This window comes from Melopsittacus undulatus, chromosome 10 (assembly GCF_012275295.1).
Source record: "Melopsittacus undulatus isolate bMelUnd1 chromosome 10, bMelUnd1.mat.Z, whole genome shotgun sequence".
NCBI classification, from domain to species: Eukaryota; Metazoa; Chordata; class Aves; order Psittaciformes; family Psittaculidae; genus Melopsittacus; species Melopsittacus undulatus.
The window spans coordinates 30097695-30124074 of NC_047536.1; the positions used below are offsets into that span (position 1 = coordinate 30097695).

The window sequence follows — 26380 nt, forward strand, 5'->3', positions numbered from 1 at the left end:
ATGCCTGTAACAAGCTGGAACATCTGTGCCTGTGAGCACTCGGGTGGCCAGCTCCTGGTGAGATGCTGCGGGATGACAGAGAGAGAGAAGCAGGGGAATTTGGGCTTTCAGGATGACTAAAGGGGTCACTGCCTGGCTCCTAAACTGGTGACTGTCAGCTCAAGTAGGTGAATGCAGCCTAAATAGTATCATTAAACAGATATTATTTCCAGAGGGATTTTAAAGTGAAAAACAGGGACAAGTTAAAACAAAGTGCAGCCTGGAGGGGTCTCCAAGGGCAGAGATGGGACCTGTTGTGAGTCCCCAGCCAGGGTTGTAGGGCAGAGCTATGAGGCTGGCCCTGGTGCAGGCTGCCAGTGTAGCCCTATGGAAAGAGAAGAAAATATTGTCCTTTATAACTGAGTGATAACCATTTAACAAAGGTGAGTTAAATGTCATGGTAGGGAGTCAAAAACTGCAGGGCTTGTCCTTTGTGGAGCTAAATAGAGGCATGAGATTTCCCAGAGAAAAGGGGAAAGTATCTGCCACAGCCTGGGGACAAGCTGCTGCTCCCAGAGCTGTGGCAAAAGCCACTTTATCCACCCAGGTTTGTACAGCCCAGGCTAAGGAATTCAGCTGTGAAAGGCTGGACTTGAACCACTTAGCATCAGGGCAATCCTTCACATTTTGGATATGCGCCTCAGTGTCTGGGATTAATGGGATGCCTCTGCCTCTAGCTGAAATCTAATCTAATGAAAAGCCAAGTTTTCCCTTGTCCTTTCCTCCACTCCCCAGGTCAGGGGATCCTTAGCATTTTATGTCTGCAAACACAATTGCTCTTTTAATTTGAAAATGCTTTTTCTCACAGACTGTGGAGAAATCAGGGGCAAGCACAGAGCTGGCAGCAAGTTCTGGCTACTGCTGAGCATTAGGAAAAGTACTGGATCTCCCAGCCTGACCATCAGGTTTATACTGGATCTCCTAGTCTGACCATGCTATCCCAGCCTCATTGCTGGTAAGATACAGGATCTCCCAGCCCAGACTGTGTAAGCCTTCCCCCAAAGAAGTGACACTGAATGCATGTCTGTGACAGGGGTGGTTGCAAGGAAGATGGCATGAGGAGGGAACTGCCTCATGTGTGTTGTCCCCCAGGGAAAGTAATTGTCCTGGATAACTGTCCTCTGCCCCAGCCCAAGGGAAACAGGAAAGACCATGGGTCTCTGTGGCATCACCTGGTCCCATTCTCCTGAGGATGAGAAAGGATGGACCCCTCACCCTTATGTCTCCTTGCTAGGGGGGAACTGTGCAGCGTGTGGCTCAGCTGGGGACACAAGGCACCCACAGTCCTTGGTGCTCTCAGCCCCTGCGGCTCTGTCAGCCTGCTACCTTCGTTCCCTGCCTGGGCTCCTTCCTCCTCCTCTTCAGCTCAGGGATGCACTAGGACCCTGCGGGAGCAGGCGGGTGCTGCAGGCTGGAGGCGGATGGGGGATACCTGTATCTGGGGGGTCCTGCGCGGTCCCTGGTGGTGTCCGGGCCCGGGAGGGCCTGGAAACCTCGGGGGTCCCGGGGACTGTGGGGGTCCTGTTCGCTCCCCGCCCCTCCCCGCGGGGGGTCTGCAGGAGAGGGGGTGCAAGGAGCCGGGCGGCTGCGAGACCTGGGGTGAATCGTAGGATAAAAGGGAGGGAGGAGCCGGGGCGGGCAGGAAGACCGGGAGGGGCGCGGGGGGCAGCGGCTCCCATCCCAGCTCCGTGCCGCAGGGTGTGCTGAGCTCCGCCAGGGAAGACTCTGGGAGCTGATGGAGAACGGCTCAGCCAGCCCGGGAGCCGCACTGAGCGGCAGCGGCAATGAGACACTGGGCAGGATGCCCCGGCAGCCCCTAGAGCTGCAGGTGGTCACCATCCTGCTGGTGCTGATCATCTGCGGGGTGGGCATTGCGGGCAACGTGATGGTGGTGCTGGTGGTGCTGTGCACCAAGGACATGGTGACCCCCACCAACTGCTACCTGGTGAGCCTGGCGGTGGCCGACCTCATCGTGCTGCTGGCGGCTGGGCTGCCCAACGTTTCGGAAGTGGTGGCGTCTTGGGTGTACGGCTACGCTGGCTGCCTCTGCATCACCTATTTGCAGTACTTGGGCATCAACATCTCTGCCTGGTCCATCACTGCCTTCACTGTGGAGCGTTACATCGCAATCTGCCATGCTATCAAAGCACAGCTCCTGTGCACTGTGTCCCGCGCCAAGCGCATCATCTCCTCGCTGTGGCTCTTCACCTCCGTCTATTGCCTCATGTGGTTCTTCCTGGTGGACACAACCCAAGTCACCTTCTCAGATGGGGCACAGGTCAGCTGTGGCTATCGGGTCTCCAGGAGCCTTTACATGCCCATTTACTTCTTGGATTTTGCTGTCTTCTACATCATCCCACTGGGGTTGGCAGTTGTCCTCTATGGCCTCATTGCCCGCATCCTTTTCATGAACCCCCTGCCCACCAGCCTGCAACACTCCTGCCCTGGCTCCATGCACCAGGGCAGCTCCCTCAAGCTCTCCTGCCAGGGCAACAGGGGGGCTCTGAGCTCCCGCAAGCAGGTAGGTGCTCCCTGCTGGCTGGGCTGGGACACACTGGGCTGCATGGGGCTCAGTGCTTTGAGCAGCACTCTGGCAGGGAATGGGGTGTCCCTATGTTTCTTTTCCCTCTGTGGGGAAAGTTGGTTTGTTGCACAGAAGCATCCCCAGACCCAACTGGTTTCTGGCAGCACAAATGGGCTCCCTTTGTTTTGGCTGGGCTTGGAGTTGGACAGGGCTCCAGCATCACTTAGGAGAGGCAGGAGTGCAGGAATGTTTGCTGGCTAACCAATTGCTGATTGCCTTCCCAAGGAGGGCAGTGGTGGGTCACATTACGCCAGTGGGACTTACCTGTTAGAGTCCTGAGCAGGTAACCTCAGATTTAGAGGGCAAAGGGAAGGAAGAGCTGGCACAAGCCCAGGCCTGTCTGGGGAAGGCACCTTGGTGTCACAGTGGTGTGTTTGCCTCTCAGTGACTCCTCTGTCATTCAGCTGTCAGCTCACCCACCACCTCCTTCTTCTTTCACCTCCTTCTGCCCTTGTTCCTCCTCTGCCCTTGTTTCTCCTCTTTCTCTGCCCCCATGGACAGACACTTGCCCCATCTCTTTTGGACAAGTCTGTGTCTAGACATGGGACACTCTTGCCTGCTAGCTGGCTGCTTGGAGGAGGCCATCCCATTCTGATTTCAGACTCTGATTAGGCAGACACACAGTCCATTTTAAGGGAAAAGGCTAAATCTGGGAATCTAGCTTGAATTCTTGAAAACACCAGTTCTGCTGTGATTTCCAGACTGCCTGAAACAGGCTTCAGCCTGTCCTAAAGTCATTATATTTCCAACTCAGTATCTCATTGTCTGACTTGTACAGGAGCCTCCCTTCTCCAGGAGTAAAAGATTCAGAGTCATGGAGGGGAAGCAAGCAGCCCAGAGAACTTTTATTTCTTCATAAGCTTCTAACTCTTTCCAGTTCAGCTTTTCCTCCTGTTTGTTCCAGCATGGAAAGGTTTAAAGCAAGCCCTGACTTCTGCAAAAGTATTTGCAGAAAACTATAGGGGTGCTGTCTGCTGCGGGAGCCTCAGGCAGCGTGTTTGGCAGTGAGGTCTCTGGATACTACAAGGCAGTGCCTAAAGGCACGGGTGGATGGACCTCTTCTTCCAGAGCAGCCACTGCTATGGCTCCATCACTGGTGCCTCTAAAACTCAGAACTCCTGAGCAGGACAATGCAAAGTGTGAGTTTTGCTGCATTTATCACCTATAGGAGAAAGGGTCCCAGACTCAAACCCAGCCACCTCCAAGCATGTATTTCACCTGCCAGAGAGGGACCACTAGAGGGAGCGGCATTCCTAAGAAAGGATGCTGCGGCTTAGGATGATGGAAAGGAAAGGATGATGGAAGGCCTGGACTAGGAAAGGTGACACCGGCTGGGGGGGAGTGCCTGTGGCCTTCCGGATAGGGGAAAGACTGGATACTGCCTTGGGAGAGGGGATGCGTTGGAAGGGCTCTGCGAGGATGCAAGATGCTGATCCTCTTGTATGGAGTGAGAAGGATGCTCACAGTGGGTTTGCTCTCGCACTTACACTGGGCTTGGCCTGTGGAGGTGGAAGGTGAGCTGTCCTGTATCTTTGGCATAGGGACCCAGGATATGGTCAGGGGTCTGTACACCAGATACCCTCGGCCATCCAGCAACAACACTGGCTTAAGTGCTCAAAAGTGGTTTTCAGCTAAATATCAACTGTTCTAGTAAAACAAATCCTCTTACTACAAACCCTTGTCTTGCTTTTATCCACAGCTCCTTTACAGCTGTTGTGCACACATTACATACAACAGAATTGTTGTAAAATACTTGTCAGAAAGACGGCTGTCCCTGAGCTGGTGCTTCCCTGAGGGTTGCTTTGGAGCTACAGCAAAGCTCTAGCTGTTTTGAGGTGCAGTTGGTTTTAAGGGGCCATAATTCAGGACTACTCCAATTAAGGATGAATGTCCCAAACTCTTTTGAGGGATGATTAGGTTCATTTTCCATGTGAGCACCAGAAGTAAGTTCAGAGCCCCTCAAATGCACTATAGTTACTTGCCTCAGCAACGCAGGGTGAGGAAAGGCACAGAGACAGGTTTTGGCCATGTGTGCAGACAATGCTGGAGATTGCCTTCCCCACAGTGGAGGTATGAAAGTCTGGAATAGACTGCTGGGTTTCATCCAGAGGAGACATCCTGTGTCAACACAGCTTTGTGAAGTTGCATCAAGGAGGACATGATCCATATGAATGGTTGGCTTGAGAAGGCAAATTTCAATCCTACAGCAAGCTCAGTGCAGGGCTGCCTGTTCCAGCCTGTGGGCTATATGCAGCATCCTCAGGAAGTACTGAAGGCATTTAGTGAGATGGAGGTAATAAATCCTCATGGTGCTGTTTCCAGACGGTTTTCCCTCCCAAGATAAAGGCAGCTTTTTCATTGGGCTACAGGTTGTAGCAGGAAACACTCTTTAGATGACAGCACTTTGTGGTCTTCTATAGTGTGGAGGGAGGTGCTGCGAGCTTGCTTGAGTGGGAGCTGCGTGAGCCGGCATTTCCATAATCACCAGCCAAAAAGCAGGGGAAGTTATGGCTAAAAAGCAGATGAATCACTGGTTCTTTTCCAGACATTTCTCTTGGTCTCAGAAGGGACTTGTAATGAACTTACTTTTCAGCCTTATTAGGATACACTCCCCCGGTGTTGTCATTTGAATGCAGAGTTCACATCACTCTTCACAAACATCACGGGTTCCTGAACAGTAAAACACAGCAGAGTTACAACAGCCCAAAAGCCAAAGATGTTTCAGTCTAGGAGGCAGCACATGAACATTATTAATGTGTTAGCTTTAAAGGAGATATCTCAGCCATACAGAAACCTGCCAGAGAGCAGAGCTAAGGGTATGAAAGCTCAGGGAGCACAGGTCCCATCCCTATGCTCTGCTCATGTGGCATATGCTGGTGAAGCAAAATCTGCTCCTTCCTGGGCTGAGCTGGTATCAGGAGCTCTCTGTTCTGAGGTCTTGCAGTGCAGACCACAGCAGACATGCTGCAGTCTTAGCAAAAGCCTCAGCACTCACTGTATCACTGCAAGATCTTCTTCTGGGGTGCCCTCACATTCCCATTAAACCACACACAACAAAACACTTCTATTTTGGCCTCAGCTTGGCAACAGTCCCTTTCGTGTAGAAGTTTTGTTGCCATTACCAACCACCCCCGATTTCTGCTCACAGCATTAAAGGAAGGCATAGCTGCTTGTGATGAAGTAAAAAAAAAGTCAGTCCAAGAAAAGCTGAGAGACTGTGAATGTGATCTAAGTGCTTATTTCCATATCAAGAAGTGTAGTTATTGCACAACTCCCCCTCTGACGCTTGAAATGCCGCTGTCTCAATATGCATGCAGCATCAGTGTTTACTCATACTTTCCTCCTTGGGGACGTGTGTATTCTGTAAGTATTTGTTGGAGGATGGGTGTCACCTGCCAGAAATAGCTGTTGAAATTATTAGGATCGTTGGAGTTTCTGTACAAAACCCTGCATTCTTAAACAAGCTTGACTTGATCCGAGGGCAATTACTGCTCTCTTCTGAGTTCTCAGTGTATTCTTATATGTTAATGTAGTACTTCCCTAGTGTGTTGCGAATTAAAATAACCCACACCAATTAGCTAAGCAACTTCCATACCAGCACAAGCAGGAATCTGTCTAAGATTCCAGACAGTTTCCTCTGCTCCCAGTGCTACTCTGCACCAGTTTATTATCTGGAAGAATAGGAAAACAGGAGATCCTGGGTAGGGAGTTGAGATCTATCCAATGGCACCCTAAAACTTAATTTTTGAACAAGTTTCCATCCAAAACCAGGACATTTTCCCCATTGATTTATTGTTATGTAAAATTTTCAGATTTTCTTTCTGGTACAGAAATTCCCATTATTAACCCCTAATGGTGGATAATACATTACAGCCCATTGCAACCCATTTCAGGCTGGTGGATGCTTGTCCTAAAGAGCTGTAAAGGTTCTTCAATGGCAGATGAAAACCTAGAGTTTAAGAGGTTTATTTATGCAAGATTGTTTCATGAACAGAATGGATTCACAGAGGAATAGCCTCCTAGTTCGGGTGCCTATATAAATTACTTAAAGAGAGATGCAAGTAATCTGTTGGCTGAATTAGCTGTCTGCACCATTTCTCCAGGTGGCTAAGCCCTGCTGAAGACTTAGCACCATCTGACTATTTCTCTTTTTATACATCCCCATCATCAAGGTGACCAAGATGCTGGCTGTTGTGGTGGTCCTCTTTGCCCTTCTGTGGATGCCTTATCGCACACTAGTGGTGGTGAACTCCTTCATGGACCCTCCGTACCTGAACATCTGGTTACTTCTCTTCTGCCGCATGTGCATCTACCTCAACAGTGCCATCAACCCCATCATCTACAGTCTCATGTCACAGAAGTTCAGGGCTGCCTTTAGGAAGCTGTGCAAGTGTGAAGCAAAGAGTGCTGAGAACCCTGTGTCATACCACAACCCCGTGTACTACAGTGTTACGAAGGACCATTTCCATGATAGCTCCGATCACAACACTGAACAAGAAGATCTGAGCATTCTCCCTGTACCTGCAAAGAAGAACAAGCCTGACAAATAAATCCTGGGACCCTTAAACAGTGCAGGCAGTGGGATCTATGCAGCTGTATGAACTGTGTTGGCAAAGTGCAGGCAGAAATAGCTTTGGCATTGCAGCAAGCTGAATTTAATAAATCTCTCTGGGGCATTTGACAAAAAGGATTCTTATAGGCAAATTAATTTGTTTTTCTTAACACTAATCTATTCCTGCTTGGTGAAGTGTTAGACACAGGTTAATGTTTGGTATCTTTATGTATTTGTAGTCAAATATAGAAGTGCAACAGCATTCTGTGTTAAGTACAAGTGCAATTGTTCGAGTTGGCCTACAGTATCAAAAGGAAATAGAATCACATAATCATAAAATAGTTAGGGTTGGAAAGGACCTGGCTTGCAGGGTTCCACATAACAGCACCGGTGGATGACCCTAGCTAAAGCTGCAGCTGCCAACATCTGGTATCCCAAACCAGCTCCAGCCCCAGACCCTCTTCCCTCCCTGTGGGATGGGGACCAAGGGACGCACTGGAAGGAAGGGACAGAAGGGGGTAAAAGGCTTGGTTTGGGCAGCAGCATCCAACAGGATGCTGGGTGCAGGCTGCTCCCTGCAGTGACCTGAGCCTGGGCACGCTCTGATTCTGTGATTCCCTGACTGATTCCTTGTACGTGGCCGTGTTTCCCCCAGCTTGAGGAGCAGCCCAAGAAGCCTTGGTCAGGCCTGGCACAGGCTGTGCCCGATGGCAGCACCAGAGCAGGTGCCCTGCAGCCCCCGAGGGGTCAGAGTGAGTGCCCAGACCTTTGGTCCCTCGCCCGTGCCCATCCCTGCCCACAGCTGCAGAGAGCCTGAAAGAGCCGCTCTGCCAGGGCAGGGAGCCCACGGGAGGACACTTGGGGTGCCCCAAGGCCCCTCCAGCCCTGGGAGCTCAGAGCAAGGGGAATCCACTTGTCTGCCAAAGCCACGTGCGATCGCAGTGAATACAAAGAGAGACTGGGTCAGAAGAACGTCAAGAAATGTATTTACAAAACAACAAAAATAAACAAAAACAGCAAAGAACGACCGTTCTTCTTAGAAATACAACTCTTCTACCTAAAACTACAACTATACTACCTAAATGTAAAAGTCTTATTCTTAACTTATAACCTATCCTATCTAAACCTATAAGTCCTATGAGAGAAACAACAATCTTATTAAAGAACAACAATCTTCAAACAAACAGGAACTCTTCCAACAAAAAATTCTCCAAACCCCATGAACACTTCCCTCTTCTCCAGCCCTGGAAAGAAGCAGCACAAGGTCATTTCAGTGAGGCTCCTGATGGTCATTGTGTTTGCCAGCGTCTGGGGAGAGCGGGACTCTGGCGCAGGGCTCAGGGCTGGCTGGGCTGGGAGCCGGGCTCTACGCCATCAGACTGGGCTCGCGTGTCCCAAAGGCAGCGCAGGGCAGCGCGGTGCTGGCGCTTGTGCCGCCAGGATGAGGCCAGCGGGCACCGTGTCCCTGCAGCGGGGCCGTCGCACACAGCCCCAGCGCCGGCGCGGCAGCAGCCGACCCAGCCTGAGTGCCAGCAGTGGATGGGGGGCACGTGCTGCCTTACCACTGCTCAGTTGGTATCCATATCCTCATCTTCCTCCACATCCACCTGCATTGCTTCCTCCTCCTCAACTGTCACATCTACCTCCATCGGTTCTGCACCCAGCCCCAGTTGGGTCCCGCTGGTGGCCTGATCCTCCGGCTCTCTCAGGTGTTGGAATATCCTAAGGCAAAAGGCAAGCAGAGTACATTGGTGCTGCCTCGAGCAGCGGAGCGCAGGCATGGGACAGGGCTCTGGGTACCCCGCTCCCCTCTCAGTGCCCGGGCAGAGCTGGGGGTCACTGGGGCCCCCCATGGGCACATCCCCAGCAGGAGGTGGTGGGAGGCCGTGGGCTCCTTGTCCAGCAGCACCTACCAGCTCTGACATACTGGTGCCTGCAGCCGGAGGATCCTCTGACGCCTGCGCTTCAGCACCTTGCAAGGAGGCAAGGGCTTGAGGACCTGGGAGAGCAGAGAGGGCAGGGGTGAGCAGCTGTGCTCCCAGCCTGCGGGGCCAGGGCACAGACCTGGCCCCGTGCCTGCCTCGGCACCCACCGGCTCCTTACTCTGCAAAGGTAGTCCTTTGCGTCCTCGCCTCTGCAAGGGCTGAGCTGGGCCACCAGCAGGACACAGGTGCCTTTCTTCTGAGGCTGCATTTCTTCGTACGAAAATCAGGTCCAACGGCAGGGAACAAAGAAATGGGACTGGGAAAAAGTGGAAAGGGCTGGGAGCAGGGCAGTAGGGATGGCAGCAAGCAGACAGGGATGGGAGCAGGGCAGAGCAGATCAGGAACACGGCAGAAGGGAACGGAGCATGGAGATGGGAACAGGCGAAAAGTCTGGGTGCAGTCAGGGTGCAGGTCTGTGTTGGTGTCTGGGCAGGGGCAGTTGCCACTGTAACGCAGGCTGTGACATCACCCCAGAGTTCCAGAACTGCTGTGAGCAGGGGATGGGGACAAGCCCTGAAGGGGCTGCAGCTCCATGGGGGACATTGGGCAATCGTTACATGACCCCCTGAGATGACAGAGACACACTGGAATCATAGAATAGTTTGGGTTGGAAAGGACCTTACAATCATCCAGTTCCAACCCCCCTGCCATGGGCAGGAACCCTTCCCACTAAACCCTGCCACCCAAGGCCCTGCCCAACCTGCCCTTGAACACTGCCAGGGATGGAGCATTCACAGCTTCCCTGGGCCACCCATTCCAGTGCCTCAGCACCCTCACAGTACAGAACTCCTTCCTTAGATCCAATCTAAACTTCCCTTGTTTAAGTTTTAACCCATTACCCTTGTCCTGTCACCACAGTCCCTAATGAAGGGTCCCTCCCCAGCATCCTTGTAGGCCCTCTTCAGATACTGGAAGGCTGCTATGAGGTCTCCACGCAGCCTTCTCTTCTCCAGGCTGAACAGCCCCAACTTTCTCAGCCTGCCTTCATACAGGAGGTGCTCTGGCCCCTGATCATGCTCGTGGCCTCCTCTGGACTTCTAACAATTCCATGTCCTAGTTTTGTTGAGGACACCAGCACTGCACACAGTGCTCCAAGTGAGGTCTGACAAGAGACCTCCTTGGTCCTGCTGGTCACGCTCCTTTTGATGCAGCCCAGGATGCGGTTGCTCTATGGGCTGTAAGCGCACACTGAAGCTGGCTCATGTTCATTTTCTCATCCACCGACACCCCCAAGTCCTGCTCTGCAGGGCTGCTCTGAATCTCTTCTCTGCCCAACCTGTAGCTGTGCCTGGGATTGCTCCGACCCAGGTGTAGGACCTTGCACTTAGCATGGTTAAACTTCATGAGGTTGGCACCAGCCCATCACACAATTGTGTCCAGGTCCCTCTGGATGGCATTCCTTCCCTCCAGCTCATCAACCGAACCACACAGCTTGGTTGTCGCAACGTGGGAGTTATGGACAACGCTGAAATGATCAATGTGATCCGAAGAATGCCATTTCTTACAAAGCATCTATCCTTTTTATACTGTTGTCTGCATCTCCTTACCATAGCTTGGTGTATTATACTTGGACACATACATGGTAACTGGCTGTGTTGAGATTGGATACATATTCAATAGCTTGCTGTATTAGTGGATACATATACAGTGTAGCACACGGCAACTAGTTTACATTTAATTACATTTTTAATTGGTTACTTTAAGCATATGAGAGCCTACTCTCTGAAACTTGCTCACAGCTCATTGCTGTGTCTTAGCACATTCCAGTTTCTTCTCATCTTGCTTGCACCGTTACTTTTGCTTCCTTACCCACGGCTTTCTTCATCCTAAGTACATGTCGAGCTCCACGTAGGCACTTGCTGACTTGGGATCGTGGCCTGCACTCATCATAAATGCCATCGTCTAATGCTAAAACATCGGGATTGGGCACAACATGTCCACCGCTTTGCAGCCCGTCCACACTTGGTGTCATGGGCAAACTTGCTGAGGGCGCGCTCAATCCCACTGTCCATGTCTGCGACGGAGATGCTGAACAAGACCGGTGCCAACACTGATCCCTGAGGGACACCACTCGTTACTGGTGTCCAGCCACACATTGAGCCATTGACCACAACTCTTTGTGTGAGGCCACCCAGCCAGTTCTTTATCCACCGCCTGCTCCACCTATCAAACTGATGTCTCTCCAGTTTAGAGACAAGGATGTCGTGTGGGACAGTGTCAAACGCTTTGCACAAGTCCAGGACATCAACTGCTCTACCCCTGTCCAGCAGTTCCGTAGCCCCATCATAGAAGGCCACCAAACGGCTCAGGCAGGATTTTCCCTTAGTGGAGCCCTGCTGACTGTCACCAAGCACCTTGCTGTTTTCCATGTGCCTTAGCATGCTTCCAGGAGAATCTGCTCTCAGATTTTGCCAGGCACAGAGGTGACACTGACTGGTCTGTAGTTCCCCGGCTCATCCATTTTCCCATTCTTGAAAATGGGAGTCAGATTTCCCTTTTTGCAGTCATTGGGAAATTCACCAGACTGCCACGAGTTTTCAAATACGATGGCAGTGGCTTAGCAACTTCCTTTGCCAGCTCCTTCAGGACCCATGGATGGATTTCATCAGGTCCCATGGACTTGTGTACATTCAGGTTCTTAAGATGACCTCGCACCTGATCCTCTCCTACAGTGGGCCTAGGGTCTTCATTCTCACACTCCCTGCCTCTGCCTTCCGAGACTTGGGTGGTGTGGTCAGAGCATTTGCCGCTGAAGACCGAGGCAAAGAAGTCATTCAGAACCTCAGCCTGCTCCAAATGCGGGGCAGCCAGTTCTCCCGACAGCTTCTGGAGGGGGCCTACGTTGTCCCCAGTCTGTCTTTAGTCACCAGGTACATATAGAATCCCTTCCTGTTATCTTTAACATCCCTAGCCAAGTTTAATTCTAACTGGGCCTTAGCTTTCCTAATCTGGTCCCTCACTTCCTGTACAACATCCCTGTGCTATTTCCAGGCTGCCTGTTCTTGCTTCCACCTTTTATAAGCCTCTTGTGTCCTTCTAACTTTCCTCAGCAGCTCCTTCTCCACCCAAGGAGGTCTCCTGGCCCTCCTGCTGCACCTCCTTCTAGTTGGGATGCAACACTCCTGAGCTTGCAGTAGGAGATCCTTGAACATCAACCAACAGTCTTGGACCCATCTGCCCTCTAGAGCCTTATCCCATGGAACCTTCCTAAGCAGGTTCCTGAAGAGGCCAAAGTCTGCTCTCTTGCAGTCCAGGGCAGTGAGCTTGCTGCACGCCCTTCTCACTGTCCTGAGGAGCTCGAATTTGACCATCTCCTGATTGCTGCAACCAAGGCAGCCCTGGAGCGAGTTCAAGGTGCGGAGCTGTTGCAGACCCCTCCTGAAGCAGGCAGCCCTGGACACACGCTGCTGGCACCACATCTTGTGCTGCCCTCGCAGCCTTTGCTGCCCATGGGGCTCAGGTTCTCACACGGGCTCACCCGTGATGGGCACGGCTGGAGGACGTGGCTGGGCTGAATTCCAGCCCCATGGACACATCCCGAGTGCAGCACATGAGCAGTGCTCAGGGCGATTGCCGAGTGCTTGTGGGACAGGGAAGGAGCACAGGAGATGGTCCTGGTCCTTGTGGAGTTGGCCAGTGCAGCCTTCACCCATTTTATTGATTATGATTATGATTATTGGTTATTGATTTTATTGATTATAATATTGATTATTAAGTGTGTCTCTGTCATCTCAGGGGATCACGTAATGATTGCCCACACTTCCCCATGGAGCTGCAGCCCCTTCAGGGCTTGTCCCCATCCCCTGCTCACAGCAGTTCTGGAACTCTGGGGTGATGTCACAGCCCATGTTACAGTGGCAACTGCCCCTGCCCAGACACCAACACAGACCTGCACCCTGACCTCACCCAGAGTTTTCGCCTGTTCCCATCTCCGTGCTCCATTCCCTTCTGCCGTGTTCCTGATCTGCTCTGCCCTGCTCCCATCCCCGTCTGCTTGCTGCCATCCCTACTGCCCTGCTCCCAGCCCTTTCCACTTTTTCCCAGTCCCATTTCTTTGATCCTTGCCCTTATACCTGACTTATAACTTATACCTGATACGAGGAAATGCAGGCCCAGAAGAAAGCCACCCGTGTCCTGCTGGTGGCCGCACTGAGCCCTTGCGGAGGCGAGGAGGCAGAGGACTCCCTTCACAGAGTAAGGAGCCGGTGGGTGCCGAGGCAGGCGTGGGGCCGGGTCTGTGCCCTGGCCCCGCAGGCAGGGAGCACGGCCGCTCACCCCTGCCCTCTCTGCTCTCCCAGGTCCTCAAGCCCTTACCGCCCCGCAAGGTGCTCAAGCAGAGCAGGAAGAGGATCCTCCGGCTGCAGGCGCCAGCCTGTCAGAGCTGGTGGGTGCTGCTGGACAAGGAGCCCCCGGCCTCGCGCCAGCTCCTGCTGGGGACGTGCCCGGGTCCCCAGCGCCTCATGCCTCTGCCCGGGTAGCCAGAGGGGACCGGGCTGCCCAGAGCCCTGTCCCATGCCTGCGCTGCGCTGCTCTGGCCAGCACCAATGCACTCTGCTGCTTGCCTTTTGCCTTAGGCTATTCCAACAACTGCGGGAGCTGGAGGATCAGGCCACCAGCAGGACCCATCTGGGGCTGGGTGACGAACCCATGCAGGTGGACATGGAAGGGGAGGAGGAGGAAGCGATGGAGGTGGATGAGGAGGTGGAGGAGACGATGGATACAAACTGAGCAGTAGTAAGGCAGCACGTGCCCCCCATCCACTGCTGGCACTCAGGCTGGGTCGGCTGCTGCCGCGCCGGCGCTGGGGCTGTGTGCGACGGCCCCGCTGCAGGGACACGGTGCCCGCTGGCCTCATCCTGGCGGCACAAGCGCCAGCACCGCGCTGCCCTGCGCTGCCTTTGGGACACGTGAGCCCAGTCTGATGGCGTAGAGCCCGGCTCCCAGCCCAGCCAGCCCTGAGCCCCGCGCCAGAGTCCCGCTCTCCCCAGACGCTGGCAAACACAATGACCATCAGGAGCCTCACTGAAATGACCTTGTGCTGCTTCTTTCCAGGGCTGGAGAAGAGGGAAGTGTTCATGGGGTTTGGAGAAGTTTTTGTTGGAAGAGTTCCTGTTTGTTTGAAGATTGTTGTTCTTTAATAAGATTGTTGTTTCTCTCATAGGACTTATAGGTTTAGATAGGATAGGTTATAAGTTAAGAATAAGACTTTTACATTTAGGTAGTATAGTTGTAGTTTTAGGTAGAAGAGTTGTATTTCTAAGAAGAACGGTCGTTCTTTGCTGTTTCTTTTGTTTATTTTTGTTGTTTTGTAAATACATTTCTTGACGTTCTTCTGACCCAGTCTCTCTTTGTATTCACTGCGATCGCACGTGGCTTTGGCAGACAAGTGGATTCCCCTTGCTCTAAGCTCCCAGGGCTGGAGGGGCCTTGGGGCACCCCAAGTGTCCTCCCGTGGGCTCCCTGCCCTGGCAGAGCGGCTCTTTCAGGTTCTCTGCCGCTGTGGGCAGGGATGGGCACAGGTGAGGGACCAAAGGTCTGGGCACTCACCCTGACCCCTCGGTGGCTGCAGGGCACCTGCTCTGGTGCTGCCATCGGGCACAGCCTGTGCCAGGCCTGACCAAGGCTTCTTGGGCTGCTCCTCAAGCTGGGGGAAACACAGGCACGTACAAGGAATCAGTCAGGGAATCACAGAATCAGAGCGTGCCCAGGCTCAGGTCACTGCAGGGAGCAGCCTGCACCCGGCATCCTGTTGGATGCTGCTGCCCAAACCAAGCCTTTTACCCCCTTCTGTCCCTTCCTTCCAGTGCGTCCCTTGGTCCCCATTCCACAGGGAGGGAAGAGGGTCTGGGGCTGGAGCTGGTTTGGGATACCAGATGTTGGCAGCTGCAGCTTTAGCCAGGGTCATCCACCAGTGCTGCCATGTGGGAACCTGCAAGCGGGCAGGTAGGGGGAGCTGGCAGCAGGAGAATGGCAGCAGGGTGCAGGTGGAGCTGCTGCGTGCACGAGGTGTGCGTGCAAATGCGGACGGGGACACGCGAGTTAGAATCATGAAATAGAATCATAGAATAGTTAGGGTTGGAAAGGACCTTACAATCATCCAGTTCCAACCCCCCTGCCATGGGCAGGAACCCTTCCCACTAAACCCTGCCACCCAAGGCTCTGCCCAACCTGCCCTTGAACACTGCCAGGGATGGAGCATTCACAGCTTCCCTGGGCCACCCATTCCAGTGCCTCAGCACCCTCACAGTACAGAACTCCTTCCTTAGATCCAATCTAAACTTCCCTTGTTTAAGTTTTAACCCATTACCCTTGTCCTGTCACCACAGTCCCTAATGAAGGGTCCCTCCCCAGCATCCTTGTAGGCCCCCTTCAGATACTGGAAGGCTGCTCTGAGGTCTCCACGCAGCCTTCTCTTCTCCAGGCTGAACAGCCCCAACTTTCTCAGCCTGTCTTCATACAGGAGGTGCTCTGGCCCCTGATCATCCTCGTGGCCTCCTCTGGACTTCTAACAATTCCATGTCCTAGTTTTGTTGAGGACACCAGCACTGCACACAGTGCTCCAAGTGAGGTCTGACGAGAGCAGAGCAGAGGGGCAGGATCCTTGGTCCTGCTGGTCACGCTCCTTTTGATGCAGCCCAGGATGCGGTTGCTCTATGGGCTGTAAGCGCACACTGAAGCTGGCTCATGTTCATTTTCTCATCCACCGACACCCCCAAGTCCTGCTCCTCAGGGCTGCTCTGAATCTTCTCTGCCCAACCTGTAGCTGTGCCTGGGATTGCTCCGACCCAGGTGTAGGACCTTGCACTTGGCATGGTTAAACTTCATGAGGTTGGCATCAGCCCACCTCACAAGTGTGTCAAGGTCCCTCTGGATGGCATTCCTTCCCTCCAGCTCATCAACCGAACCACACAGCTTGGTGTCATCTGCATTGTACTGTGAGCCGCAGTGTGTTTAACCTTGGAATGTGGAGCTGCATTGTTTTCCATCTGAGCTACACAGTGGCATTCCAATGACAGAAGTTCTCTTGTTTCCTGAGAATTATTTGTAAAAGTCCCTCAAGTGTTTTGTGGTAAATGGCGCACTGATTATAAGACATGATTCTAATTGCTGCTATCACCCTGTGATCAAAGTGGATATTCATAACCTGCAGCAGCCAAGAAACCAGCTCAAGGGCACTAGCCCCAGATTTTTGAGAGTCTTTGGACTAGGAGTTAAATGAAAAAGATTACACATAAACCAAACCCTTTCCAAATGAAACAAGTGTTACCCACTTGTAACCCTCAAGTGACTGTAAAACATTCCTTGAACACTTGTCCTGGTTTCAGCTGATGTTAAAGATATTCAATAACCAACCTGCATCTATGGGAAACCACTTCCCTGGGTGAGCCAGAACAAGACCTCACCTCCCACTGATGTGTGGGGAACTGCCAGGACCTATTTAATTTTTGTGTAGGGTGGCTTTGCACGCATGGAGTTTATATTGTGAATTCTTAAGCTATCATCTACTTTGCTCCTGAGTAACTGTAGGATAAAGGAAGAGAGCATTGATTTTTTGGAGTTATTTGAAACAGTATCTGTTTGAAATGTAAGGGTTCATACCATTTCTGTGCTCTTTTGTGTATTGTATATTGGGAATTCAGGAACAAAACTGCTCTTCATTGTTGTTAAAGGAGCTCTCTACAGGGATTTGGGTTTTGCTTCTTGAAGAACATGGAAGTGATTTTGCTGCTGTGTGAGGAATTCATTCCACTTAGTGAAAGAAACTCAGAATTGAAACCATTTGCTCGTAACAATCTGTTCTCTAGTGGAGAGTTTTTCCCCGCAGAAGAGATTTTTTCCTTAGCAGCTCAGAACATTCATTGGCTGAAGCATCTGCAGATAAATCAGAGCAGTAAGGATCAGGGTGCCTTGAAGTAACACACAGGTAAAGCAGAGCATGAGGAAGGTGAGTCCTGTGGTGGCTGTTGGTCCTCTGAACATGACAAAATCCAGATTTAAATGTGTCAGCTCTTACCTTTGGATGGGGTAGCTCTTACATGGGCTAGGTTGAGTCTAACAACAACATCTTATTTTATAGCCCAGAACTAAACTGATTTTCTGTGCTAATGAGACCTTCTTGCAGTGCATCAGAGTTATCTCCTCAAAACATAACAGCTTAATCCCCTTAAGCCACTCCATACCCTATCTAGCCTGCACAGCAACTGATTTTCTCCATCTTCAAAGCCAGCTGTGACTTGCAGCTCCATGGGGCAGAGAGCCCTTGAGTACACAGGCACCTACGGGTGCACACATGCCATAGCCAGCTCTGGCAGTCAGGGACACAGAGGGAGCCGCACCGCATTCTTTCCTTTCTCCTTTCCCTCCCTGCTCCATTCTTAGCAGTGCAGTACTTTGATCACATCCTGCAAGCCTAGAGAGGCTGGAGAGGAGGAAAAGTCAAGGCTGTGTGCATCCCCGTACTGTTTGCTTTAGTACAGTAACTAGATCATGTAGCAAAGCTCAGCCCTTGGTGCTGGGGGCTATGGATGATGGTGCCTCCCAGGCCCTCAAGCACAGGCAGCATCTCCTTGGGAACAGGCTGTCCTGTGTCCCCAAGCTCTTCACCCCATGGCTGCAGGTGCAGAGAGCAGCAGGAAAGACAGCTTTGTCCTGAGGCCATGTGGGAAGAGGATTTAATGGCTGAGCTTGGAAACTCACCTGCATCCTGACCTAAAGCATTTCTCAGACATGGGACGTGCAGTCTGATTGATGGTCTTGATCAAACCCAAGTAACAGCTCAGCCCTGAAGCCTCACCAGCAGGGTCTTTTTCTACCTTCCCATCACATTTCCAGCCTTCACTGCTCGCCTTTATGCTTTCTTCCCACAGACAGAGACACCCTAAAAGCAGTATTCTCTTAATTAAATTTCAGCCCCAGACCAACAGCTAATTGATAGTTCTGAAATTTTTGGGCAACATAGTTGCTATTCAATTAAACCCCAATTCTCCCCTTTCTGCCCTTATGTGTCAAGTACTGTGTGACCTTTTGTTATCTTTTGAGAAGTAATTGGCAGATAAATTCCCTCAGCAAATGCACCAGAGCATTAAACTCTGCAGATGAGAAATGAGCTCCAGTTCCTGCACGTATTCTGATGTGAAGAGTAGTTGAGAGAGTTTTAGGCAGAAGTGGAGGCAGAAGGTCAGCACTCAGCTTACTAAGGAGAAGCTGGTTGAGAGGGCAGGCAGCTGCATGCTGCCAGGAAAGAAATCATTAGCAGAAAGGAATGAAAAGCAGTAACTCATCACACTGTAACTTCCTCTGGATACCCAGAGCCTGAATAAAAGCCTTTATTTCTCGTAAGAAACCAGAGAACCCCCTTCAAGCTTCAGCCTGGATTACCTTGTACCCTGCAGCACCCCACCCTGCTCATAAAGTCTGAAGCTGTATTTTACCCTCAGCATTCATTTAGTCTCAACAGCATGAACGTAGGCTACAGGTTTATAAATATGCCACCAAATAGAGAATCTACGACCCCTAAATAATTTCCCACATTGACTCTACCTCCCAATTTGATCTAACCTTTTAGCTCATTATTTCTAACCCCTGCCCTTCCAGTGCTTTTCAACCTGGTAAAACGCCATCTGCTTTCTTCAATTACAAGCAAACAAGTCCCCTGGCAGGAAAGAAGGGACCTGACACTGTGGTGGAGACCTGAGCAGAGGGAATGGATTTGTGAGCAGTGCAGGGGGACAGATGGAAGAGGCAGCAGCCTGGGGAAGGGCTGAGTGAGGTTTATGGGCCTGAAGAGCCATGGGTTGGCTGAAGCTCACGGCATTCAGCTGAGACTTGCAGTTTAGGAGACACCGCATTCAGCATGTTTACCTGAATCTGGCTGGTCCCAATGCATTGATGACAGGGGCCACACACCTATCATCTCTATATGGTGCATGGATGGAACCCAAGCAAGGGTTATTTACTCCTGCAAGACACAGAAGTTTAAATAACTTACCAAAATCCTCAGTTTAAGCCCTGGTCAGTTACCTCCTTACCTTGTCTCTAGATTTGGGTGGTGGAAAAGGTACTTTCAGGAGGGAAATTGGTCATCCATGCCAGCCTGTGTCAGAGGAGAGCTTGGCCATGCTGATGGCTCTCTGGAAGAGTGTCTCACCTTCAGTCCTGGGCAGCACTCAGGACCCAGCCTGCCCCAGGGCCACATTAGAGAGTAACCCATGAAATACCAGCAGTTCCCCCAAAAAGACGATGAGAGTACTCAGCATCTCCCTGCAACCAGAGCAGGCTATTAGAGCTTGGCTGCTGCTCTGTGGCATGATTCTGCAAAGAGCACATTACTAACATTAAAATAGTGGCATAGTAACACTCAGATCACTTAAAGAGGATGCTGAGCCACTGCTTAAATTTTTCAGAGCCACAAGAGAGGACGAAGCTCACATCAGGGAATGAACTAGATCCAGCCCCTTTTCAGTCTGCTCTGGCCCCTGGCTGCTTCTTTGAACTAATTAGTTCAAGCAGGCTCCAATAAAGGAGTAGCTAATGAAGCCTGGGGCAGAGTCCTCCAGCAGTACCCATGTACTCACACAGCAGTTACTTGTTCATTTTGCAACCCACGCTTGCCCCTGGCCGTGCCTGCTCTCCCTGCTCACAGAGGTTGCTCCTCAGCATTCTCCAAACCACAGCATCCATTGCAGGGAGTGTGCTACAATGCACAGTAGATTGAAGTCTAATTTACCAAAATGCCCTCAGTTTAGCAGTTAACCAGCCCTTCACATTTATGCCCTAACCCTAATGCACACCCTGATGGGAGGGCATCGCTGGCATTGCCTGTGCTCCAAATCAGGGGCAGTTTCCCAGCTATTGGCTATGGGAGGGAACATGACTACAGTCCCACATCCCCTGTAATGTGGGTGATGGGCAAAGTATTAAGGACAATCTGTGTTTTATAATTGCTCAGGATTTTTTAATAACCACCTTGTGACTTGTGCTGTGTCTATAGAGATAGAGGGGATGCTGCGAGCACCCCAGCAGCTGCACGCTGCCCCTCCAAACAGGAATGCCTGAAGCCACAAGCCAGGAAGCCCTTAAAAGCTTTCCCAGCTCAGGGAGAAGTTCTGGTGTGATTTTGAGGTTGTCAGTGAGGTCCCACTGTATTTCCCTGCTGGCTGATCCTGTCTGTCCTCACAGCCATGGTGGGGGTGGCTGCCCAGAGGAAATAAAAGCAACTATTTCCATCCATGCAGTGCCAGTGTTTCTGGCAGAAGAGGACAGGAGAGGATGGCCACCATGAGAACTCTTGCTGCTAGCCTTGAGCAGGGCATGGCATGCCCTTGACTTGGCCAGGTGGGGTGAGAAAGCTTTCAGAGCTGGGGCTGGAAGCTAAGCTAGGGCCAAGCATGGGAAGATGTTTTCCTGGAGCTGCTAACAGTGGCTATTCCGAGATGCATTAATGCTTCTGGAGTCACTTTGGCTTTCTCCAGGAAAGCTCCTGCAGTGAAGGTGGTGATGCAGCATCAGCCCCATGTCTAGCTGGAGCACAGTAACCCCTCAGTGCTTCCCAGCATCAGCTCACTGCTGGGGACACCTTCACCCCAGCTCTGGTCCTTCTCTCACACAAAAAAGGAGACCAAGAGAGGTGGCTGCTCCGGAGAGCCCCGATGTCCCACAAGGCCGGTGGAGGGCAGCGTGGCCATCCCTAGGACTCCTGAGCAGGTCACTCTCAAAGGACACCAGGGCTCAGATTGCACCTTCCCTCCCACTGCTAAGGCTGCTGAGTCCAAGACTGCTGCCCTTCAGACACAGGATCAGGCCAATGCCTTTATCCCGGTTCTCACATGTCGGACACCTCCCTGCCTGCACCCGGTGACTCTCGGCCAGGGGCGGTGTAGGGGACATTATCCCTGAGACCAGCAGTTCCCTAGGCAGAGACCCGGCACCGTTTCCCCTATCCTGAGGAAAGGGCTGTTATCTGTGTTTTTTAAGCACTACATCATTACCTTAGCAGCAGACCCACCACCCTCCCTGCTGCCTCTGTCACACAAGGTCCAAAGGTCTGCTTCATTCATCAGCCTGTGATTTAAGAGGTGCATAAGGCTCCAGTTACCCCCCCGCCCCCAGCCTCCTCCCAGCGACTGGATGAATGAGATGCTGCTGGTTCCTACCATACCAGAAGCAAAACCAGCCAAGAGGAGAGCATGGCCATAATTTCATTAAACTCAGCTCTCTAAGTCTTTACCAGAGCACAAATTCTTCCACCACATGAACCCCCAGCTTCTTTGGGTGAACTCAGAGGTCTTACTGCCCATGGAGGCTGAGCCTGTGTCCCACCAGCCTCTCTGCACAGCCTGGCTTTGCTCATGTGAGACACTCCAGAAATAGAAATGGGATTGAAGGGTTTGGCTACTCTGGATTCCTCAGGCCCCCGGGCCCTGCTGCCCCTGGCTGGTGCTGGGCTCCGCTCTCCCATCCTCCTCCATAAATCACTCTTCCCAGCGCTACCATTTCCCTGTCCCTCATGCCTGGCTTTCCTCTCACTTTGGCTGTTTCAAGAGGTGAGCAAGAAGATGGGCCATAGGCAAAAGAGAGAACCGCTCCTCACCAAACACAGGAGGACCCCAGCACTGAAGGAGCAGGCAGTGACACACAGCTTGAAAGAAACTTGTCGGCACCCCTGGGGTTGGGAAAGAGCAAAGGACCTGTCAGCGGCTGTCTGTGCTGCCCAGGCAGGCTTTGGGCCAGCGAGCCACCTTTCCTCCTGGCCCCATGCAACCTCGGGTAGAGGCCAGCACGATGGTAGCACAGAGCTTGCTGAGAGAGCAGGAGGTGTCCTCAACTGAATGGCACCACATTTCTAGAAAGCAGTGAGGGAAAACAATTCTCTTTGCAAAGTATCCTCCATCAACAAACAATTCAAGGTTTTGAAAGAGATATTGGGAAAAAGCTAAAAACCATCCAGCTGCCACCTGTGAAATCCCACACCACATGTTGATGAACAATCCTTTAAGACTGGAGTGAATATGTCAGCCTGGAGATCCCCCTGCAAACATCCACATGGCTACAGTGAGCAGATAACTTTATTATTGCACGTAATCCAGCAGAACAACCGACAGAAAACTCTGGACAGTAGCACACAGATTGTAGTAAACAGCTTGCAAAACCTGTGCTGAAGGTATTTTTGTGTGAAGAGTGAAATGTATCTGCATCTTTGTAAGACCTGAAAGTATACCACAATATCCTAGTCAGTTTTGAAAGCATGCAGTTTGAGGTAAATCTGTAATTTTGCATCTAAGAAAACAAAATCCCTAAGGGGCTATATGTATGAATGTGTATATATCCATATCTCAGCACAATATGGATATATTTATAAGTCACATAAAAGCAACTCTACCTACTTTTCTCAGAAGGTTACTAGAAGGAAAGCACATTACTGAGTGCATATCACATGCATAAAAAAAATGGGATGGGAGGAGGGGGAATTACCTTAGCACTGTTGAAAAAGATCCATTTTTGTGCTAAGTGATGAATAAAAGCCCCTCAGGTCTCTCAATGGAAATTGTCTTCATGGCTAATAAAATCAGTTGGCATATTGAAACTGCAGAGCTGGCAAGCAAATACCAGCAAATGGAGACAAAACATCAAAGGCAGCAGAGCCTGGGGTTTGCAATACATTTATAGATAAGAAAAGGGGGGAAAAAAGAAAATTGGTACTAAACTATGCTCTGTGGAAGTGTCGATGGTGCTGCACAGCTTTCTCAGGACTGGTACAGCCACATGGCTTTTATAAAGGGATCACATTCACTTCTCCCACAGTTAACACCACGTATTTGCTACTGTGACAACATTCCTGAGCTCAATAAGGTTAAAAAATAAACTTGGTTCGCAAATAAAAGTACTCAATTATTCTCATTGTCTTATGCCATAATTAGAGTTGATAAACGAGGCAGGTTTTGCCCTGTGTCTCCAGTCAGTGTAAAACCCTGTGTGTCTGTCACTCTGTCTCAGAAATCCTTTCAGATTGACCTTTGGAGCAGACTGGGCATCTGGTTTTTTTTCCTTAACCATCATTTCCCCATTCTTTCCAGTCACTTAGGTTTTCCTGCCCAGTCCTGTGCTGTGGGACTTCAGGATACACAGAGGTGCACAACCAACTATAAATAACATTACCAATTATCTTAAAAATGGATAGAAAATACATAATGCTCTTAAAGAAGGAAGAAACACATCCAAGCACTCAGCCTCACACTAAACTGTAGTATCAGCTGCACTGACTTTCTAAGTTTGCACTGCTAAGGATCAGAGCAGGTCATGGTGGGAACATCTCCTTCCAAAGGTCACTCTCTGTAGCAGCTTTGGGAAGAATAGGTGCAAACCACCTAGGCCTCTAAGCCTTGCACACAAAACAACAGCTAGAATTGCCCCACTGTGCTCTCCCACTGCTGGAAGTCTGGCTGCTGTGTATATGTGAGCCTAAAACCCAAATACACTGGAGTCACTCGGGTCTCTGCACCTTTTTTTCTTTCAGGAATAACGTAACTGCTCCCACAACAGCCACCCTGCATCCTCTGGCTGGGAAGTCTGTTCACTCTGTCACAGTGAGAGAGCCCAGGAGCCCCCCTGCAGCCCAGCACATCCAGGGGAGGAACCTGCAGGTATGCAGAGGTATTTTTCAGTAAGTACCTCCTTTTCCTTGTAACTCACACCATTTTCATACTACAAAGGGGCAAAGGGACAGATTCAGCACACCAATTTCCTTTCCTGTTACAGTGGGAACTCTCCCACTGCAAGACGCTTCTGTACGGAGTATTGCTGGTAGCAGGAGAGTACTCAGACTGTGCCTGGTCCTGACACGGGCACAATGTCCACCTGCAGCACCCTCCACATGCACAAACAGCCTTGGGTCAGCCAGTCCCTCACACCCCATCCCGCAGCCCCCCTCCGTGGCACGTCGACAGGCATGGGCAGGACTGGTTACACATTAACAAGCCCAATTTCAACTTGCTCCCCCTCTCAGTCCTCCATACGTGGAAAACGACTCCAGGCAATGGGAAAAGCAAAGACGTTTGTTTGTCCCTTTGGATGATTTCCAAGCACAGAGGGTGACGTCCACCCTTAGCCATGGCACAGCTCCAATGAGTCGTTTTGGTTGCTGTGTATTGCTTCATCTCCAAGCCATGGATGATAGTCTTTGGGAAATCTCTGACACTAAGTCAACCAAAGGAATTACAAAACACATCAGTGTGCACACATAAGACCTTCTCACTTGTTCTCCTACAGCTACAGGTAAATCCCTCATCACTGGCACAACAGGACAGTTGATGGCTTTGGTGAGAATAATTTAAGGCAACTGCTATTTCATACAAAGAAGAGAAGGAGGCTGAATTGCAGAAACCCTGGCTTTTCCTTGGTAGATTGCAGAGGCCAGCCACAGCCTGGGAACAGGGAGACTGAACTGAGCTTCAGGTGCTTGCATTTAAGGTTGATGTTTGCAGTGCTACCTTGGGATCTCAAAGTCCTCCTCTTAGGTGTTTCCAGGCAGCTGAGATTTAATCCCCGCCAAGGTCCATGGTCTCCATCAGCAGCAACGCCTGTCCCAAACACAGATGAATGGGAGAGTCAAGGGGGAGCAAAACACAGTTGACATGTAATCACATCTTTCTGCAAGGCTCTCACCTCCGCAGGCTGTGTGGGGTCTAATAACACAACAGAAAGCGGTGCCCAGCGGAGCAGTTTTAGCCCACAGGAGGCTCAGGGAATGCAGCCCAATATCCTCACAGCTTATATTTACCTTTAATAAAACAACTACATAACAACACCTGCAGAACTAGCACTGGTGCAGTGAGAGCCGCAAATTTCACAGTTTTGTATTTTCTTTGTATTCTTGCCAATGAAATGCAAGCAATGCAAGAGTTACCTGGCACCAGCCACCACAGACCAGCAAATTCAAAGTGTTTCTTGAAGCATATTTTCAGGAAACAAGTTTTAAATTTAACACTCGTAGATGTTTCACTCCATGAACCATGCCCATGCAACTGGGAACACAAAACTGTACTGTGGGAAGGCAAAAAACTGTGGGATGGTATCAGATCAACACAGTTCCATTTTTTAACTGTGAGGAAATCACTTTATGAAAAGACTTGAGAACTACCCACTGAAATTGCTCTACAAATCACTCTTGGAACAGACAAAGGGTAACTGAGAAACTCAATGCAAGGTAATTGCATCTATGGAATAAATGTCCATGCATTTTCATCACCAGGACATCTATTAGGGAATGATTAGTCAGTAAAACCAGTCAACCTATAACATCCACAGTTATGTCTATAAATTGAGGATTAAAAGCTTATTGCTCTTCTCACCTTGTCCGAGGGGCACATCATGTCAAGAAATGTACAAACAGGATGGCCAGACCAATGTTGAGTAAGATGACCATGCAGATCACGATTGTGTTAGGTCCCTGAAGGAAAAACACAAGCCAGAGTATTACACCCCACAGCTCAAGGCAAGGAGACAGATGCAGCTTGATTCTGCTATTTAAAAACACCAGAACCATCCCTTCCTGACGCACAGAAATTTGGCACTTAACAACCAGCCTGAATTTCAAACTAGTTGTGTATGTATCAACTCCTATTCTTACTCCCCCCCTGCAAACTCCTTCTAGAGAGACTAAATCAGATTAAAGGAGACCACAAATAAGCACATGAACCACTAAGCCTGTATCAAGCGGCTCCTCCCAGTTCCCTTCTCCACCTGCACTGCCCATGTTTGTAAAAGTTGCCATTTTTAGCCAAGACAGACAAATGCATCCATATGAGATTGCTCTGATTTCAGACCAAAATATTTCCAAGCTGTGCTTGTCTGAAGCGTCATCGGAGCCATTCACATCCAAAAGGCTGCAAGGTGAGAGGCAGCAGGCTTGTAAAATGGCTGGGTTTACAGCTGTATTTGCTAACAGCAAAACTGAATGTCAGTGACTCTGTGTTAATCAGCTGGTGATTCAGTGTCACAGTTCAACTTGTAAGACACCCCTACTGCAAAAACATAAAAGCAACAGGTAAAAAAACCCACTCAGCTTTTTCTTCCCCATCCTACAGTTTTCCCCCAAAATTTCCAGGTCCATCTTGGCAGGTAAAAGGGTGGGCAAGAACAAGAGAAAATTATAAAAAAATAATGAGAAGATGCCTGTTTTCCTCAAATTTTGAGACAGAGATGCGGCTGAAGTACATGTGCCCT

The 26380-nt window shown here is 50.6% G+C and overlaps 2 protein-coding genes and 1 long non-coding RNA gene across 3 annotated transcripts in view; 2 read left to right on the forward strand and 1 right to left on the reverse strand.

Annotated features, from left to right (window-relative positions):
* The first annotated feature begins 1774 nt into the window (after positions 1–1774).
* On the forward strand, positions 1775–7233 carry LOC101873786 (thyrotropin-releasing hormone receptor-like). Its single transcript, XM_005146814.3, has 2 exons — positions 1775–2560; positions 6796–7233. Exons 1-2 carry the CDS (start codon positions 1775–1777, stop codon positions 7171–7173), a joined length of 1164 nt encoding a protein of 387 aa, XP_005146871.2. The 3' UTR covers positions 7174–7233.
* A 5739-nt stretch (positions 7234–12972) lies between these two features.
* Positions 12973–13782, forward strand: LOC117436767 (uncharacterized). Its single transcript, XR_004550099.1, has 3 exons — positions 12973–13354; positions 13459–13544; positions 13735–13782. It is a non-coding gene; the product is annotated as an uncharacterized lncRNA (long non-coding RNA).
* An 8424-nt stretch (positions 13783–22206) lies between these two features.
* JPH2 (junctophilin 2) overlaps positions 22207–26380 on the reverse strand; it is a 30425-nt gene continuing 26251 nt past the window's right edge. The window contains 2 exon segments of the mRNA XM_034067220.1: positions 22207–24735; positions 25507–25604. Of these exon segments, the coding sequence (XP_033923111.1) occupies positions 25524–25604 (81 nt within the window). The 3' untranslated portion in view covers positions 22207–24735; positions 25507–25523.